The 20,844-nt window shown below is 40.5% G+C and overlaps 1 protein-coding gene across 6 annotated transcripts in view; it reads left to right on the plus strand.

Annotated features, from left to right (window-relative positions):
* Positions 1-20,844, plus strand: part of NECTIN3 (nectin cell adhesion molecule 3) — a 122,105-nt gene that overhangs the window by 62,540 nt on the left and 38,721 nt on the right. Inside the window, exon 9 of one of the 6 annotated variants that reach the window (XM_059837573.1) lies at positions 14,964-19,229. The exons of 2 other annotated variants lie outside the window; for them this stretch is intronic. In XM_059837573.1, the coding sequence (XP_059693556.1) occupies positions 14,964-14,984 (21 nt within the window). In that variant the 3' untranslated portion in view covers positions 14,985-19,229. Of the gene's footprint in view, positions 1-1,594; positions 2,792-4,758; positions 6,297-6,439; positions 12,260-14,963; positions 19,230-20,844 lie in introns of those variants that run through there. 3 more of the 6 variants (XM_059837555.1, XM_059837586.1, XM_059837595.1) reach the window with 3 other exon arrangements.

Raw genomic sequence — 20,844 nt, forward strand, 5'->3', positions numbered from 1 at the left:
GTGACTCTTCTACCCCTTCGTGGGACTAGTAATCCAGATTGTAAATCGGAATTGGTTTCCAATTTGGTCTCAAAATAAAGCAGACTTCAGCTTCCTCATCAACTGAGATAAATTTGCATATCTGTTCAAGGCTACACACAGAATGTGTAGAGTGTGCTAAATATATTAAAACATCATTTCAATTTGACTGAGTTTAGCCGCAGATTTATTATTTTCCAATCTGAAGTGTACTAGGTTAAATTAGACTTATGGGAAATAACTTCTCTAATACTGATTGTCAGAGGAAGAAGTTTAAGATATGCTATAAAAGATTCCACTGCCTTTTTTGGTTGTTGTTTTTTTGCTGTTGTTGTTGTTTGGGGTTTTTTTTTGTCCTTTTCCCAATGTTAGATTTTACTTGCTTATTACTGTTTTGGATCTCTTAATTATTACTTCTAATACTGTTGCCACATTAGATCCTCTTCTTAGGAAGGTGTGCCTGCAGCTTCAGTTTCCCTGACAGTTCATCTTGCCTGTCCTATTAAGAAGTCTTTCAGTCCTTTGTATGACTTCAGATATTCTGTGCTTGAACAGCTCCATTCCTTGACAGCAGAGTATTTTGGGCCAGTATTGTTTACCCAGTTCAGCTTATAATAAACTCCAGAAAATTACTCTTTCCCTGCTGATGTGTGGCTATGTGCAGTAAGAGGTTGTGTGCAGTGCAGCAGTGTACCCACAGAAGATGCTTCAGCCCTGCCAGTTGCCTCCTGGCTAGTCAGCAGACAGGCAGACCGTTGTCCAGATGGGGTCTTTGCTGTCACCACAGTGTTTTGTACTCACAAGAAAAAGAATTCAGAGATATACATAACTTTTCTGAACTGCTGTCATAATTTGGGAATAATTGCTTTCAGGCACTACTTGTACCAAAAGATTAATTCATTGTCAAGTAGAGCAGTTGGATTTCTGTCTTATGTTTGACTAACCTGGCTCTTTGAGGACCAGACTTTAGCTACTGACACGATTGCTCCTATTAAGCATAAAAACTGAAGGAGCCTGACTTTAATCCCACAATTAACAAAGTTCTTTGCTTCTTTGACATGAATTGAGAGTTAAGAGAGAAATGGCTGGGGGCAAATAAGATATCTTTGTATTAGCTTTAAAATTCAGATTGATGGGTAGCATCAAATGTAGATTGGTTTATCCAGCTAGGCTAAGCAAATGAACAAAAGGCTTCAGGGGTGGCCAGAGGAAGGAACACTCTTTGAGTTAACTGCTTTAGTGATGCTTGTGACATCTCATTGTGTTGCTTGCTTTCATCTGGATCAATTTCTTGTGGCCATAAATACTGCTAATGACCCTGCATTAGTGGCAAAAAACCCACATATTGAGCAAGGCAAAATGTCTCACCTGCTTGGATGTGTTTTAAAGAAGTTTTAAATCTGACTATTAGAAGATTGGTTCTTAAAAGTCCCCCTAGCTTTAACAAAAAGTCAAGCCCTCCGCTTTACGCTTTCCCCTACCCTGAATTCTTCCTGAGTGGACTTCACACCTTAAGTCATGTGGCACATATGTATCTACTGCATGTAACAAAATTGACTGGTCTCTAATTTTCTAGGATTGATGTGGCCATTACCAAGGTTTGTGTGGACAGAAATACGGTTTTCCAGAATTCCTCACTGTTGGATTGTTACTTGATCAGCCAGCAAAGTTCCTGGTGTCCTCTGACTTTGCACACTCAGTGGTATAATTGCAAGTTCTCCTTCTTGCCTCTGTTCTTTCACAATGTTTCATTCAGTTCCATTGAGGATTAGTAATTAAAGTGTTTCACATTAAAAAGTTATCAGGCATCTTAAAAGTGCCTGCTTGTTTCTATTAATATGGTAGGTTGTCTGTCTCCTATCCCTTCTCTCTACCTTTCCTCCTTCTATGTCCTTAGGGTTTTTCTTTGTTCAGTCATCTCATATCACTTTTTTCCAGCTGGGAGAGGTAGCAGTCTCTTCCTTAACCTCTTCCATTTTTTTTTTATTATTGGCGAAATTATTTCTTACTAGTACACCTAGTTAGGGCTTTATTAACAAAAAAAAAACCCTAATGCTGTTTTAAGATGAAGAGTAAGTTCTATTTTATTCCATATTTATCTCTTACCATTCAGCTCTGGCTTTTTGGGCCAGTGTTAGTTAATTTTGAACTCTATATGAAAATGGTTGAGATTCGGTGTTGCTGAATTATTTTTCTCCTCTTTCATATTCTGTAACAGTTTGAGGGATGTGGTATGTCTTGTGTTTAACTCCAAGAAATTTTCAAATTGGAAAATGGGTAACTTGTTAACATCAGCTGTTCTCGTTACAGCTGGACAAATTAGGATGATGTGACATTGCAGATGGTTGAATCACCTGACTTTCAGGTGACGCGTGATGTAGAGTAAGCAAGAAAAATGGCAAACATGGAATGGAGCTTGGAGGAAACACTTTCTGCTTATACTGGAAGGTGACATTTAAACTACTTGCCTATTGCATTCTTGAGACAGAATAGCTGGTGATAATAAAGCATAGTAAAGTATAGTATAATGATAACGTAATAGTATGGCTAGGGATCAGCAAACAAACAGAAAAATATTGTTCTCTATCAAAGCAGTGACTCTCTGTTTTCTGAAACAATTTTAAATGAACCAAAGGTAACCACTGTCTACAAAGCTCCTCAGTTTTGGATGTGTCCTAATAGCAGGAAGAATCTGGTTAATCTGGACGTTGATCCTACTTAGCTGCTTGTTGCAGGTTATAGTAGGTTATCCCAAAGCCAGTTTGGAGACAAAGTGAGAAATTTAGAATTGTCACTTTCAATTGTGTTACTATGAAATCACATTCAAGTTTCACCATCTGCTTAATGTGGGATCTGTATACAGCTTAATTAGCCACATAGCTGTGCCCTAGTCTTTCCAAAGATTCATCTAGAAAGCCAAAGATAATTAGATTTCTAGTGTCACTGATCACACTCAAGTGCCTGATTTGCACAGCAAGTGTAATTGACCCCATGTGTATCTATGTGAAATAAATGCCCAGTGGATACTTGTATCTAAAAGCATTGATTATACGGTAAGTAGGTTGAGTTACTGTATTGGGAAATAATTCAACTGAAGAAAATCTAATTAACTAAGAAAATTTATTCTTTTAAAGACTGCTGAGGGAGGGGCATGGAAGAAGCTGCTGTCAACCCCCAGAATACAATGTCTCAGCTGAAACAGCCGCAGCAAGTAGTGGCATTGGCTTCTCTTGTAATGGAAGCTTCAGCTTTCATGTAAGTCTTCCTCTTGGAAGACAGAAGATGAATCAGAGCTTTGCAAGCCTTTGCTTGGAAAAGCCATCAGCCTTTGGTGTCTAAAGATAAAGCTGGGGATGCACAATAGAGATGCTGAATGCTGCACATGCTCACTGCACCTTTGACTTTCCCTTCCACTTGCCCTGTTTGTGAGGCTGCCTGGGAACTTTGGCAGTAGGGCTTCTGCTGCAATTCAGCTTCTCTTGACATCAGCAGCTGGATTTAACTCTGGACCACTTTCTGCCTCCCCTTGCCCTGTCCCCTCTGCTGACCCTTTTAGCAATATTTTGGGATTTTTTTTTTTTTAAATTCCTAATGTTCTAGAGTTGAAGGAGATGATGTTGGTGAGTTCTGAGATGGTGACTTAGACAAACTATTGCAGACCATAGTTTATGATTATGTAGGCTAAAGGATGCCCTGGGATGTTTGGAGCTGCTTTGGACCTACTCCAGCACCATTTGACAAGTATGGTGAAACAGTTCTGACGTGTGTTAAAAAGGAGACCTTCCTTAGGAAATCCCACAGAGTCATAGAGGTGTTCTGTTTTTTAGTGCTTTTTTTCTGCTGTTAATGTTTGATTACAGCTCACAGCATAATGTTCATAGGCAGATGGCATTTAATTTGATCACATACAATTCATGTCTTCCAGTTCCTGAGTAGACATTTGGTAAAGAGGGGGGAAAAAACCCACTGAGGTGATATGCAAGTAAACTTTAATCTGAAATGAGAATGTTAAGGGCTATGCTTACGCAGTTTCTATGGGAGCTCACTGATAGTTTGAGATGCCAAACCTTGCAAAAAACTGGGAAGAAAGTTTTTTAAATTACATTGAACTTTCCCTAACTCCAGCTGGCCAAATTGCTGCTTCTGTAAGAAGTCACACAGTATATACTTTTTTCTTTTTTTTTTTTTTTTTTTTTTTTTTTTTAAGATTCAGGGAAATAAGCAGAAGAAAGTTCTTGTAAGGTTCCAACACACAATATGTATATGATGTGATGCATGTTGACTGATGCAGTTCAGGAAACTGTCTGTTCCCTGTCACAAACTCCATCTTGGCATTTCTTACAAGTTTAATTGTATCAATAATAGCACACTGCAACAGTAAATGTTTGCTGGCTTTTATAACTGGAATTTTGGAATTCTCTAGGAAATTAAAGTATTTTTCATATTTCTTCTGAAGCCTATTTACTACTTCCCTTACAAAGATAGGTTTGCTGCTCCTCTGCATTTAACTAAGTATTACTTTATTGACTTGGAGATGGAAATTTAATTTTGAAATATAAGGTCACTGTTGCCCATGCTTGACAGACATAACTAACAAGTTCTAAATGAGACCCCTGTATCTGGGGCTTTTGATTAACCTGTCTCCTTCCCTTTGTGACTTTAAATCTGAAGTCTTTTTACTGAGCTTTGTATTTTCTGTAGGTCTGTGCATATAACACATGTATTTGCTTTGAATTACAGTTAATTTAGACTTACATGCCTGACATTTTTGAAGATGAAACTGAAAAGAAGGGGGAAAAAAAAACATTAAAAAAAATTTACCAAACTGGATGCTGGTATGCTGATATATGCTACCACCCAAGTGCCAAAAGACCATTTTAAGAGCTGCCACTGAACTCCCACTTGTTTACTGGAGCACTAAACAAATAAGACTGAAGGGAGTAGTGATTGTTGAGGACTACTGTGCATCTGGATAACACTCACCCTATCTCAAGATAGCTTCCGTTATATTAAAAGCCTTTATCTCACCCTGATTAACAACAGGAAATTATTAAAATGTAATCAGGCTCTCTTCATTAGAAATGTTCTTGAATACTTTGAAAACTGTCAAATAACTGTCTTCAAAACTGAATGTTCCTATAAATAAAGTAAAAGAATAATGTTGTGTCTCTGATATTTTTTTTCATGCACGTTTGGCTCTAATACCAGGATAAGCATACACTGGTTTTGTAAATGCAGAAGACTAAAGCATTTTGGATATTTACATAGACTCAGACTAGTGGGGACAGCTCTTCCATAAGGCTGAAATTCTAGAAAGTCACCATTTCAAGTCAGCTGGTGAAGGGATAAAGATGGGGTTCAGCCTAGGTATAAAATGTATTTAACTCTGTGCCATTGGTACATTGATACAGGTAAGCTGCTTCTCTTGCTGTTTGGATCTCCCTGGCTTGGGCAAGTGCCCAAACTGAAGTCCTTTCTTAGATAAATGTATCCCTCTGAATTGCTCTGCTGTTATTGAAATGCTTCTTGTTCAAAAAATATGTTCAGTGAACACATGGGGCTGCCTGTAATAGGTTTTATGTATCTTCAATTAAAGCAATAAATGTCAGGACAAAGTGATTGTGCTTCCCCTTAGGCCTGTACAGTTGGTTACCAAAGAAAGCTGGTGGTCAGTGCTGCTGCCCTGATTAGGTCTGTGATTACCTGAAGCAATTATTCTGCAGCTTAACATTTGTGCAATCAGCTGGAAGATACAGAGGGAATATAAAATGATGCGACCCTCATGATACAATGCTGCTGTGCCACTTGGAGTGAATTTTCTCTTTTGAAACATAGATTTTTCCTGGTTTTTTTCCTAATTGAGAGAGCACTGTATGTATGGCAATGTTGCTTAGTTGAAACTGAAACACTTCTTTATTTCCCAAATTGCAAACCTTGTAAAAAACATAGGTGAAGTTCTAATTTGAGCTGATACTGAAATTTTTCAAGAGAACCTACACTTCCATTCAGCCTTTGTGAAACCTGAAGATATGTGGTTTTATTGTGAAGTGAAACCTAGTTGTATTCTGCAGTCTTCTGCAAATTCTGTGTATCAGATTACAAGGAAAAAAATGTCCTGCAACAGAAGTAAGTTTTGGGTTTATTTCTGTGCTGTATCAAGTTTGTGTTCTTCATCAGTATCCTGCATCAGTATCACTCATGTCTTTGCCCTTAATAGCTATCTCTCAGAAATTTATTCAGTTACAATACGTCCTAACAATTAAGGAGTTTTTTTCTGAAATTTTCCTTGGGTTTTTTTTTTTTTTTTTTTTTCTGGTAAATGAAAGTTACAGTCTAGCCAAATAATAGATCTCCCTTTACTTATGTATTTGTTGATGATGTCACTTTTCCCTGTTTGCATGGATGCACCTTGGGATGCAAGAGTGAACTGAGGAAAGAAAATCCTATTCCATCAGGATGAGACACCTTCAGCAGCTGTAAAAGGTACTGCAAGAGACACTCTGTGCCCAGAAATGTGCACCTTGTTGTGGTGTGGTCTGTCACAGGTAAAAGAGAGTGAGACAGCAGATAGAAGCTGTGAGACAGTACAGTGGCTCTGTCTGAAGCTGATGGCTTAGCAGGTGATTTCGGTTAGTGTGTCACCAGTATGAGCCACTCTGAATGTGCCCTGTGCACCCCACACATCCCTGCTGAATGCCAGGATGAGCTATCAGCCCTGGCAGGCTGCTCCTGTACCTTGGAAGCGAAACCATATGGAGCATGAGAGAAATTAAGGCACTACTGCTTTTGCACTTGCTTGCAGTTCCAAATGACTAAAGATGCACTGAGTACCTAAGGAATTGCTTAAAATATAATGATGATTGTCTTAGTGAACAGAGGAGAAACTGGTGGGAAACTCTTCTCAGATAGAATCATGTATGGTTCCAGAATAGCCTCCTGATACTGAACTGGTGGTGTGAATTTGCAAATGACAAGAAGGTTTTCTGAAAAGAGTGTCCTGCTTTAGCTTCAACTGCACACTTGCTTCATTTTGGAAGTCTGGGATTTTTGTCAGCCATAGTCACTACAAAAGACTTGCTAATTTATGTCTTGTACTGAAAGGACCGAGAGAGTGCTCCACAAAGGGCTTCACAAACAGAGAGTGAAACTGACCTTTTCCATTGGCCTGCTGACCAGGGCACGCTGCTGCAAGGTGAAGTTCACCAGTGCACCCGGATGTCTTCCTGCAGAGGCCAACACTTGCTCTGTGCTTGCCCAGTTCCTGTATTTCTTATTGTATGGAGCAACCTGAGCTTCTGTAACTGAGGAATTGAATCCTGCCATACACCTGGTTTGATACACGTGTGCTGTGCATAATAGTTTTGACGGGTAGTGGTCACTGAACTTCAACATTGATAAAAATGTTGACTCTCTTAAAAAGGGAAAATTTTCTTTGTGTGTTTGGTCACACTGTGGGTTCGTGGTTTACTTGTCACACTGCAAGGGGAATGGTTCATTCTTTGCTGCCAGGGTAATGAATCCAAATTATCGGCATTACTGCAGTTGTGGTAGGTGTAGGTGCACTACAAGCTCGGTCTCTTATAGTGCCTTTTAATATCACATAAATATCTCCAGAGACCTGCTCTGGAGATTGCAGTTCAATACAATAAAAATATTGTATTTCAAAACAATAAAAATAAATCATTATTTGTAGATAGAAAAAGGAGCAATGGTGTCATTTCCTGCCCCTATTTATCATTCTGTTGTAAGGACAGAATCACTTTAGCAAATGATCACATAGCCTGGTTTATTGCAACATGTAGCTTCATAACCGGGATAGCTTCTGGTAAATATATGTATTGAAGAGTATAACTGGTCTTTTACCTTTCTCACACATCTTGGGTAATTAATTTGTAACTTAGACATTGTACCCAACTTTTCCCGATGTTCAGGAAGCTGTGTCTAACTTGCAGGCTTATAAAACTCCTTGTACAATGAAATCATCTTTCACAGTACTGTCCCTGAATCTGCCTGATTACTGTGCTCAGATCTAGAAGATGGAAGTACCTGAAAGGCAAAGCAGCCTGATCCAGTGAATTCTGCTGTCCTGTGCATTTCCTTTCCTATTGGCAGAACCTGGATATTATCTGGTTTAAGTTAAGTCACTGTTGGATTTTGCTCTCAGAGTCACTGCAACACTCAGATTCAGGGTTTATGGATAAGGAAGTCCAAGGGTTATGTGTTGTAAATCAACGGCGACTCCGAGGAAGGGGAGAGAGAATAATGCATCTGACTCCATCATCCGAAGGATAATGAATTACTTTATTATACTGTACTATGTACATTGTATCTAAAATAAATCTGCCAAGCACTCGCTCTTGCTCTCAACTGCACAGAACAGCACTCATCTCCGATTCTCTCAAGACTGTCCCGTGACAGTCACACACACACACACACACTTCTTGGCCCTGATAGGCGAAGGGAACAAAACATCCTCCTCACTTTGGGTAAACAATCTCCATATTGCATTCTACTTTAGCACAACACGGGCACAGCAAGCGAGATAAGAATTGTGTTTTCCTTCTTCTCTGCTCGTCTCACAGTTTCTCTCTGTCCAGAGGGCCTGTGAATACCACAGTTATGAGTGGAAAAAGACATGGCCCACTCTTTCTCAGAATAAAGACTGATGTACCTCTTGGAAAATCTGGTTAAAAAAAAAAAAACAAAAAAACACCACCAAGTAGCAATGTGATATATACACACCCCAAGTCCCAGGAAACAACTCCTGAAAGCAGCATGATGGAGTTGGGGAGCAAACTGTATATTATTTGGCTTCATAAATAATTATGTCATGGGGGAGGAATGGTCCACTATTAAAGAATATAATTTTAAGCTATGCTTTTTATTCTTTTCTTAACTGTTGATCCATTCTGAAAACACGAGTTTTGACCAACAAGGAAAGAGTAAAAGGTGCAGTTTGTTACTTTGGGTGAGTGGCTCAGTCTAAGGAGACGTTTTCATCCCAATTGTAATGCTAGCTGTGGAAGATGGCTGTTCCCAGGCTTTACTAAGACTGGCTGAAAGTGACTGTGCAAACAAGCTTCTGAATGATGTGATGAACAGGAAAAGAATGACAAGGATTAGTTTTAAATTGCTAGTTAAACATCCAAGCAGGCTTATATTGGAAACTCACTTAGGTAACATTTATGAACCTGGGGACAAAAGCTGTCTGAACTGACAGCAGTAAATGAAAGCATGGCTGCTGAATTGCCCAAGCTATAAAAGAAATCAGAGACAACATGGGCTACTTGTTGCTTTGAGTGTAACAAATGTTGCACTATGTACCTCTCCAGCCTTACAAAGTGCTTACTATGACTTTGAAATTTTTTCTGTAGTTCCAGATATTTTATCTGTGGAAATCCTAAGTAAGTAGTAGCTGTGCTTCCCAGAGAGCAGAAATGCTTTAATCTCTCTGGTTTAGATGGTGGGTATGTCAAAAGCCTAGAGAGTGAACTGCTTCCCTGTTGTTAAATGCTTGAGCTCTGAGACATTGGTGTCTGGGGAAATTATGTGAGAAATGTCCCAATAAATCTGCTGGGACATATGGAGTACTTAAGAACTTAAAACTAAGACTAGGGAGATATCTCAAGCTGTGAAAGTAAGCTTCCCTACTGTCACTTCTAGTTGCTCGTGTATTTCACTGACTGGCATTGCTTCATGTGTAAATCAGTTGTTTTGTGGAAGGCTGTTTAAACATGTGATGGCTCTGCTGGCTGGGACATCCTGATTTCCAGCTTATAGGTGCATTTGGTAAATCTGTACTATTTCCTCTTACAATGAAATGTCTTCAGTTCGAATTCTTCCTTCCTGGTGTTATGGCCTCTGTAGCCAGCAGCTGTATTTCTCCCTTGGCCTTTGGGGGGCTGGGTTAAGGAAGTTCAGCTCTCTCTTGGCAATGCCAGACTATTGCATGTAATCCCCTAAAAGACAAATAGTTCCTGAACCTTTGGCTGGCCTGCTTTGTTGTGAGCACTTGTAACTTTGGTTTTTAAATCTCATACCAGATACGCCATCAAATCTCACACATAGCATCCATTCTTTAGTTAGTGTTATTTATTAAAATACAGAAGAGGGTGGGAGTTTTTTTCCCCATCCAGACACATGGGAAAGAGTTTGAGGTTCTTTAGCTGCATGGGGTTCCTTTGCTACATATGGTGGCATTGTAAGTGTTCCCAGTGGCTGACCGAGTAATTAACCTGGCTTTAATTATTTGAAATGCTATATTTGGAGGAGGAGGATACATCATATGCACAATGATGCATTAGGATGAAATTAATTCCATCAGAGTGGCCAGAAAGTCCTGCAGAGCAGAGTTGTAGTGCACTTGAAATCCTACCAATTAGGGCCCTGAACTCTCTGAGCCTTGCTCGTGTCACTGCCTGCCAATCTGCTGGTTCAGAGAGCCCCTTAAATCAGGCAGAGCTGGAACTGTAATTGCCTGTTTGCCCCCACCCAGCATTCTTCTGTGGCCTGCAGGGCACCTGCTGCCAGGGCCTTACTCTGTGATTTGTGCTGCTTTTAAAGCCTGGATGGTTTTTATTTGGAATAGATCACAGTTCTATATAGATACTTTGTTCACCAACAATGGAAATGGGAAGCTGGTGGTTCTAACAGCAATGGCATCTTTGGAGGAGACTCCAAGAGCATGCAGCAGTATCTGAAACAATGTTGTTTAACTCACATAGAAGGCCCTGCTGTTAACAGCACACAGCAGGCCTAAATAACCCTCCCACCCCCGGCATTTTTCACAGTAGAGGTACATCCAGTGAAGATCCAGGGGTTAGGCAGTGCTTCCAGGCACTGTGAGGTTCCTGTGGCTCCCCTTGGCAGGGGCAGGAGACAAGCCACAAGGAGCACTCTTGAAATGGGAAGGTTTCTTCTGGTGGGGATCTGTGATTTTGTACAAATAACGGTGTGTTTGCTATACAGGCAAGAGAATTTAACCACCTCCATTAAGATATTTGGTGGGCAGAAAGCAAAGCTTTTGTCCCTGCTCCAGTTAATTTTCAAAACAGAAAATCTTCAGTAGGCGATGTTCAGAGCTAGACTAGAACAGAGTGGCAATTATTAATCCTGAAGTTTAGCAACCACAAACAATGGCCTTGTATGGAAAATGAAAACTTGAGATTGGCTTTTCTGAGTCCATTGTACATATTCTCATATTATTTATTAATTCTCTTGAGGTTTTGTGTCTTCTTACAAAATAGCAGTAGGTCCCCAATTTATTGAAGTAATGAGGAAGTATTTGCAACTTTTGACTTTTTCAACATTAATAACTTTACAACCCAGAGAGAGTCATGGTAATACTGGTTTTGCTTTGTGAGTTTAATGCTTTCTGGCAGTTTTTGATGTCTGCTAAGCCTCTATTGTTATGCAACTCAGAGGAATTGTGATGGAAAAGTTATTAGATGTCTTGAGTGTGTTTCACCAAATGTACAGATTGTCTTAGGATCTTCCAACATAGAAAACAGTCTAAAGCCTAGGTGCTATTTCTTGTTATTACTGCAAAGTATTAAATGTCAGGGGCATGGTTAAGCCAAACAATGGAAACGTTTCAAAGCAAGTCCTCCTGTAAAGGGGCAAGAAATAAATGGCCCTTCCCCAGTAGCTCAGCTGCTTAGATGAGGATGGAACCCAATATGTTCTGTCCCTTGCTGTTGGCTGGCTTTCTCACATGTCTGAAATAATGAGTCAACACTAATGAGCTGCAAGGCCCTAGCAGAGGGCCACCGAGTCACTGGGCAATGCTCAGGCTGCCAAGCACTGAAGCACAGCACAAGCTGGATAGGCAGCTCCTGTCTCATAGGATTTGCAGCCTGAGAGCTCTTGCTGCTGGTGTAGCTGAAATCTGAGGGTTTGTGGGTTTCTTCTCTTTCTGATACTAAACTTCACAAATCAATGTTGCCATGGAGAAGCACCTCCTCATCATCAAGGGCAGACGATGAACTAATTAATTGCAGAAATCTGACTGCAATAGAGATTATACCCCTGGGATATAAAACAGTTACCATTAAATTCAAGTAGCCATTTTCAGGAAAGCAGTACTTCTTTCAACATAATTGTAGTGCTGGCTAATCAACTATGATATGAAAATATAGGCACTGATGGCTGGGTGACCAAGAATGTGGATGCTCAGCTAGTTATGAGTGAATAGATACATCTGATTTATGCCTTCATTTCCACAGATGTGGGTATAGAAAAATGAAGAAAATGTTCTCTTATGCACATTTGGAGCACACACTGAAGATGCATAATTTTTTTCCCTTTCTTTGACATTTTATTATTGGTAAAAGCATGATACTCTGATGCAAGGAACTTTCTAATTGCTGTGGGATTTCTACATAATTGTTCTCCTCTTTTTTTCTTGCTTACCTATTTGTTTTTTGTCTAAGAAAGTCCTTAGCCTTGTCTCTGCTGTCCTAAGCTGCTTGCTGAAGAGCATTATTAAGGAGAAAAATGTAACAAGTTTAAATAGTAGTGCTATTTTAAATCTTGCTAGCATGGAGACATTGATCAGTTTTATATCAAAGGCACATTAAGGATGTCAAACAACTGGAGAAAGAGGTAAAATATCAAGTTGCTTGCAATTTGAAAAGGAAATTTTAGTTGCTATAGAAAGCAGGTTAAGCATGGGAGGGAACCTGCCTTTGCAATGGCTGTAGGAAGAGGAAAATGAAAAATGCCACAAACGCCTAATGGGCTGGTGTGTCAGATGCTAGATGGAGCTAGGATGCCCTTTCAGTGTGCTCAGCAGCTTAGAACATGCAGGCTCCTCAGTCACTGCAGAAAAGGGCAGAGAGCATTTCTTTACCTAATGAAAGGCCTCTTTACCTTCAGAAATGCCTCCGAAGTGAAGACTGAGGCTTTTTTAGAAGAAAGCTGGGATGTATCCTTTCTGGATATAAATCTGAAGTGGCGCGTGTCATCTTTGTCATGTTGTGGTTATATCCCTTGCACATCTCCTTCTGCACCTCAGTAAGCAAAGTAATCTGTAATTACAGTGGCAAATCTGGAAAACCAACATCTGGAACTGTTACTGAATAATAAAGAAAGTTTCAACTAATCGAAAGGTCCACAAGAAATCCTTCACAATGCCATGGCATGTTGAGTAGGATGTTTGTAAGGCTCTTTAAAATGTTAGCTAAGTTGAGAATTTGCCCAGGGAGTCTGAAGATGCATTTCTGCAGCTGCTTTAGTGTTTGAGCTTCACTTTTGGCTCTAAAGGCGGATCTGTCAATGCCTAATGAGGTCTGAGCTCCAGCTGTGTATGACATTGTAAACAGTGCTGGCCTGTCCCAGTTCTCTGGTAGGAAAACAGTACACCAGTGAGGGGGCTTGGCTGTGTTTCCTGCTCCCCTTCTGCAATTAGGGGCTGCCTGGCCAGGCAAGGAGGGGAGATTTGTGCTATGGGTAAAGCTTCATGGAGAAGGGTGACCTTGGAATATAGGGAGGAGGGTGTCCTCCTGACTAACACCTCTGTGCCTTGCTTAAACTATTGATTTCTGGGGAGTATGTTCAGCAGGGAGGGGAGGGCTGCTGTATTGGACACTGTGAGGCTGCAGGTGTGAGCCCTGGAGGGAATGCATGAGGACTAGCTGACATCAGGTGGCAAACCTTTTCTGTTCTGCATGTGTCTGCAGCAGGAGGAGCTGGCTGTTGTTGCAGTGAAGCTACTGGCCTGGATTAACCAATGGTTTGAACTGCTGAAGTAAATGGTGCTTTCTCAGGACCAACTGTCATACCAGTGTTTGGAAAACTAGTCCATTTGTAGTGAAGGAAGGCTAAGAGAGCAGGGATTTGCAGCACACCTCCCTACCTGGAGATCATCTTACTTCTAAAGAAATGTTTTTACATTAAAAAAATAGAACAGTAGATGCCTTTCTCATAGTTGTCTGCTCCTTTTGCCCAGTTATTGCAGTAGGGCTGAATGGAAGTGCATTTTCACAGGAATCCTCTTCCTTATCCTCTGTAGCAATGAGCTCATACTTATTGTATTCCTTCCTGGAATAACTCTGAGAAGGGTAGTGTTTGAAAACAAATGGAAAAACTAGTAGTTATTGAAACACTTTGAAGGTATTCTGGTCACAATACAACATTTGAGTGCAGATCAGTAAATAACAGAACAAGAAATTTATGAGAGGCTGCTGCTTGTGGTTAAGGAACAATGAAAAGTCAAATTAGCATAGAAATGGATATGCATAGATTAGAGGAATGAGAAAACTAAAGTTGCATGTGTACTAAACTGAATTGGTAGGGTAGAGTGTTTCTATTGACTGTGAAATAAATAAACAAATAGTAGTTCCAACCAAGGTCATGTTGGAAAGCACTTACCTAGAGGCTAATACAGCCTTTGTGCTGCCAGAACAGCTCTGTTGGATTCAAAGCTGGGAATTAGATGCCCTAGGTGAGCTGCTTATAGAGAACAGTGATAGAAATGCTGAATTCAAAAGTTATACAGTGCCACATGATAAAACAGTAACAAAGGCAGGTAACAGTCACTGCAGTTGTCTTGCCTGATTAGACTGAGGGATTTGCATCACACTGAGTTCCAGAGGCTAAAACGAGTTCATCACTGTCTTGCTGCACACGAGAGTGATCTCCTGAAGACCTACCATCTCCCGTCCTGTATCACACCATGCCTCAAAGCAGTCCAAGCAGCTAGTAGGCTCATAAAAACCTTCTTCAGGAACTGGAAGTCCTCCAGAATGTTAAGATCTGGCCTTCCATCATATATGTTTTCCAAAGACTGTTCTCTGCACAGAGTACATTTGTACCAGCATGTAAGGAAAGCTGAAGAGAGTCCTGGGCTACTTTGTATTAGCAGAAATAAATTCTTTAGAGGAACAGGTGAAGTCATTAAAATGTTATGGTACAGATGTAATGATGTTTCTTTTCCCTGTTAACAGGTGATTTCTTTTGGTTCTTGACTTAATTTTCATTGTTGAGTATCATCTTTAATTCACTTATAATCGACCTCTCCTCACCTCTTTTCATGAAAAGCAAAAAAAGCTTTTTTGATGGAGAAGATGAAGTTACCTAGATGGAGTGTGAATAAGCTTGAATCTGAAGCACTGGGGTATTTGTCTCTATGATCAGGTGATGGCTTTTCAGTTCTGATGTTCACCTAGGAGAATATCTGTCCTGTTTCAAAATTCTTCATATTTATGAGAAGATACCCCATTTCACTTGATTGTGTGATACAGAAGTGTCCTGGATTGCCAAGCAAATTGTATTCTATTTGCCATCTGTGTGGCAGTTGTCTTCTGTTAAGTGGACAATTTTCCTTATCTCTTCCACAACCAAACCTCTCTCAGGGGAGATGTCTGCTGATAACAGGCTATTGAGTGTCACTGCATGACTGATAAGAACTATGACATCCCATTGTGCGATGCTTCACCCTGAGGGAGGAGCCAAGCATTTCTACCTGGATATAATCTTGAGTTTCTGGAACACCAGCATGGCTTTTCCACTGGATTTCCTGGAGGAACAGCTGCCTCTTCCACTGGACCTTCAGAGGAAGACTACACCCTTCTACAGGATCCCCGCTCCAACAGAACCACCCCTGACACTCCAGGAGGACTACAGCCACAATTCCAATTGGACTGCTACCAACACCCTGACCAACAGGGTGTCAGGTCATATTCTGACTTTGTCAGCGTTGTTTTCGTTTACTGCATTGTTTATTTTATCTTTTTATTTTCCTCCCTAATAAAGAACTGTTATTCCTGCTCCCATATTTTTGCCTGAGAGCAGCCCTTAATTTCAAATTTATAACAATCCAGAGGGAGGCGGTTTACATTTTTCCACTTCAGGAGAAGCTCCTGCCTTCCTTAGCAGACACCTGTCTTCCCAAAACAAGACAAGTTACCTTTTGTTCATTTTAAAAATTCTGGAGTTTCCTCTAATTTAAAATTTCTAACACATGAAATGTCATTGCAATCTACTCCATGGTAATACTCAAGACGTAAGTGTATTCTCCAGTGTTTATATTTCATTTAAATTGCTTAAGCCAAAGGAACCATGGAGTAAATGTTGCTGAGCAAGATCTTTGCCCATGGAGCTTTCTGGTTGTTCATCCTACTTGCCTTGCTTCACCTACAGCAAAGAATAACCTCTGGGACACTTTTTTACCAAGCAGTTTCATCTCTCCCTGTACTAAGCAGTTCACCAAGATTTGCTCATTCTCCTGCTTTGCCTGCTCCCTCCCACTGCCTCTCCATGTTGTGACTTGCCACAACACGAAACAGTAGTTTAAACTCAACTGTGCAGTGACTGATTTTTGAAAGAGGCTGTACCAGTCTCCCAGCTGCTTCCTTGTACTGGGCATCAAATCCAACATTCATCTTGTCTGTCTGTCAGGAAGCTGACATCTGAGTTCACTTCAATCTAATCTTGGGTAGTTTAGGGAGGTGTTATTTTTCTGGCTGGATCAAAGGTTTGCACTGCAGTCACCTGAAAGTTCAAACCAGTTAATGGGAAACAGAGCAAATATTTAGGCAGCGAGAGGTACATTTGGGTAGCCAGACCACCCCTTTGGCTGTAGCCTCCTGTTTGGATGGATTAGGCATGTTCAGTGTGAAAGCTCTAACCACTAAAATTTAACACCTTGTATTCACCTAAAACTGAAAAGATATAATGAGTAAAATTTCAGTAGTGTAAATCCAGAGACTTTGTTGCTGCTTCTTGATAAAGACCAGATACAAATTAATTAACCTCGTTGGAATTTTTGGCCCTCAAAATCTTTCTTCCAGGGTGACCAGTAGTCACTGAAAGAAAGAAATAGAGGAGGAGCACATTAATCTATGTAAACTGCTAAAAATTGAAAATACCTCCATAGTTTGGTAATTCTTTAGTGGGCTAAAAGTAGAGCTGCTTCTCAAAGTAATTTATTGATATAACAGTTCAGGTTCATGTTGCTGTTCCCAAGGTGAGAATCTGCCAGGATATGTATTGCCTTGTATCAAGTGCAGTCAGAAGTGACTGCAAAATGCACAATCAGGTGGAAATAGGAAGAGAAATTAATTTTCCATGTGCAGCTCTGAACCCTTTCAGATGTTCTGTTGCATTTCCTCATTGGGTCAGTAGCAGAAAAGTTTAGCATGTGTCAGTGGCTGAGATTTATTCCCCATGAAAATTTTAAAGCTCGCTGGAAATAACGGAAAAGTTCTTTAGAGGCCAATAGTGTCATGAGGTGATGTTCTCTGATGCATTGATGTTAGGTTTGGACATAAGGTTGTACCTGTAAAAGTTTGATTTAAAATCTCCTTCTTTACCAAGGAAACAAATCTCTTGATTTGTTTAGGCTTGAATCTGTAACAGCTATTATCTCTCCTTAAGCTTAGCAGAATGATCTCTGAGCTCAAGGCGGCCTGGTGTGTGGCTCATGTTGTACAGGAAATGAGTGATGCTCATGGCAGCAGTTCAGAAATGTGAACATACAACCAGGCACATTAAAGAGCCACTTTTGTCAATAGCTCTAAAATTCAAGTTAACCAATGCAGTCCTTGCATAAATCACTGGCTGATAGAAAATCTGTCCTCCAAGTTTTCTCCTGTGGACTTTTTTTTTCATAATAAATTAATCTTAGTGAATGGCACACTTGCCATCTCTCCTACTGAATTACTTGTTCACTTCAAGCACATAGCTGTTCATTTGAAATCCTGTGCTTTCATGTATGCATCAAGGAAACTGTTCGGTCTGAGGAACTGCTCAGGCTGCCCACATCCAGTTTAGCTTTCTTTGGAAAGAGGATGTTTTAGAAGAGGTGGTCTTCCCTCTTCCCAACTCCTTTGGAACTCAGGAGAAAAGCAAGAAGAAAATATGGTGTGGAGAACTGGTGGGTTTGGGCTTGGAATGGAAATAACAACTGTACAAATGTTGAATCCTGCAAAAGGCTGAGGAACTGATAAATCTGTGTGTGTTACTGTTCTCATGATGTGGTTGTGATGGCTGCATAGAAAAGCCAAGGAAGAAGCATCTGTGAAAGATAAAATCTAACATATGAAAACTCAATTTGATGTCACACTTGAAATTATAACTTGGGATCTGGCTGATTGTTCTGGTAAATGAGTAGCAGGAAAGCCTTTCAGGATAAAATTGATGGTGCTGCTGTGAATCCTGCTGTCCAGTGTTCTGTCACTGTGAGCTTCTTCCAGCAATTTTTGGACTGAAGTCTGAACCTGCTTACTAGTTTTCTGCTTTTTTAGGACTTGAAATAGGTCCATTCAGTGTCATCTTGGGTGGATTTTATTAGCTCTTTTAAACCCTATATTAACAGCCCAAGTGTGTGTTCTAGAATCTGACACTTATGCAGACTAACATGATGTATTTCCTCTGCACATCAAGCATGTCCATTTTGTTTCCTTTCCCTAACTCAACATGTGGGAAGGAGGAACAAGTTTTCCATAGTGTATAGATGTGTCCCAGAGGCTGTCGAGTGTCTCAAATAAAATGTTCAGACTCTCACAGGAGTGATGCTGGAATGTGAAGCCCTCGAGAAGATGATCTCCTGAGAAATGTGTCATAATCTCTGCTCCTGTGTTTTGCAGCAGGGTAGGTCCAGGATTGATCTGCATCTTTTTTCATCACCCTCCTGCTGAGTTTTGTACCACCAGCAAGGATTGGAGTAAAAACAGAGCTTAAATGGCATCATTTGAAGGATGGGCAGGGGAAGAAAAAAACACCAAGCTCTGTGTTCTTACTGGTTTTGTGCTATCGTTTGAGCAGGAGTGATGATTGACAGCATTTAAAACTCGTATGCTCAGGACAGTGGTCTGGAGAGGCTGATCTGCAGATGTTGTGAATTGTGCAGGTAGCCCTGGCTTGTCATGGTATCACAGGGTGCCAGGAATTCTTGTAGATGAAGTCAATACCATGTGAGCTGACAAACAGCAAATTCTATATGAGCATGAGCAAAAATAATGAATAATCAATACTGTTGAAAAAATGAGATTTTACAGAATTTCTACAGGGTTTTTTGAAGGTTTCCTGCCTTGTTGGGGAGGGTGATGCCATCAATTAAACTTCATTAGCACTCTGAAGGTACTGCTGGTATGCTGGGCTTGCAAACAAAGATTTGTTTGCGAAGATGCTAGCTTAATACCCATTTGAATTCTTCTGAAAAGATAGTAGGGCAATATATTTTTCTTTGCAATAAATTATTCCCTGGATAATTGTTGTATTGTGTTTTTATTTTGAAGGTTATTGTTTGATTTGTCCTTTTGGGATTTTTCTCCCCCTGATTTTAGAGGGACACAGACCTGCCTTTGTTATTCAATTGAGCCAGGTGTCTTATCTTTTTGCTATTTAGCTACTTTTCTGCCGAGTTTCAAACCCCTTCCTCCCACATCCAGTTGTTAACCCCTCCTGTCCCAAGCAGGTTTCCTCCCTTGTATTCCCTGCCTTGTGGTCCACCCACAGTTCTTACATTGTATCCTCCCTTGAGACCTGCCCCCCTTTATAAGCTGCTGTTTGCCCCCAGTTCGTTACCTGGGACCCCGAGATTCAGGGACTTTAACATCAAATAAAGTAACCCAGTGCCACCCAGGCCCGGGCTGCTGCTGTCCTTCTGTTCCGTGCTGCACCTCCACTGGTAGATGGGATTCTGCGGAGCCCCGGAAAAGGGGGACTGTCGCCCCCCCCACTGTCACCATCTAGCTGGGGGCTGCGACAGATAATGGAAGTGAGGAAAAAGTATTCTGGCATAAAAGCATTCTAAAATAGCTTCTACCTGGAGTCAGCAACCTTTTTGGTGTGCCAGATAATGATTCGCCTTGCCAAATTATAGGTGAAACATGCTCACAAACAGGGCTGGAAGCTGGAATATTGCCTCTTGGATGCCACTCAGCAGCCAACAAGCAGTGTGTTGTCCCTAAAAGAAGGCAAGGCTCCTGGCTAACCTGGCTCCAGAGTGCACCCAAAGCTGGGGGCTGCTGTCTCTCTCCAAATATCACGGCTTCCACCAGTGTGGAATGTCACTCCAATCTCCTCACAGGCTCTGTTGGGCAGACATTCATTCCACTGGCAATGAAATCCAGAGATTGCATTGACTGATCTCCATTGTGAAGCTGGATCAAGAGAAAATTGCAGCACGGGGGAGCTTGCCAAAATTGCCCATCATGGAATGCATATACATAGTTGCTTGTGTGGTTGCAAAGTCTATTAGACCTAGATGCTTAAAGAAGCTGCTTGGAAAACTGTTGCTCAGTCTGGAAAAGATTTTCCTGTAAAAACTTAAAATTAATATTTTGGTAGAAAGGTAAGTTTTTCAGTTAGTGTAAATAATGATAAGGAAATCCTAAAAGGTAATTGCAAAGCTCAAGCGTGTTTTACAAGGGATGAATCATTGTGTCTGGCTTCTTAAAAGTTATTGTCTTAATTCTCAGTGTGTATTGACATAATCTCCAGGAAGTTTTCCAGCAGTCTTTTATCTCTTGCATTTTTGGATCAATAACACAAAATTAGAAATGGCAAAGCTTTTTCTCTAATGGCCACTGCTGACAGGCTCAACAATTTTATTCAGAAGACATTGTCTGTAATTGTAAAATGCTGATTAGTTATAATAATATGCTGCCAACAATTGATGAGTCCTGCCAATAGTCAGATCAAGAAGTTTGAACAACAAACCTAAATATAGCAGATACAAACAAACTGGAGAGTCTGAAGTCTATAACCAAGGGCATTGCTAGCACAGTTGTTGGAATACATGGGGGAATATAATAAAACTTTTTGCAATACAAAAATGTCAGTAAAAACCTGTTTCTTACAGGGCTTGATCTGACAAATAAC

The sequence above is a fragment of the Haemorhous mexicanus genome, chromosome 2, assembly GCF_027477595.1.
Source record: "Haemorhous mexicanus isolate bHaeMex1 chromosome 2, bHaeMex1.pri, whole genome shotgun sequence".
In the NCBI taxonomy this organism is placed as follows: domain Eukaryota; kingdom Metazoa; phylum Chordata; class Aves; order Passeriformes; family Fringillidae; genus Haemorhous; species Haemorhous mexicanus.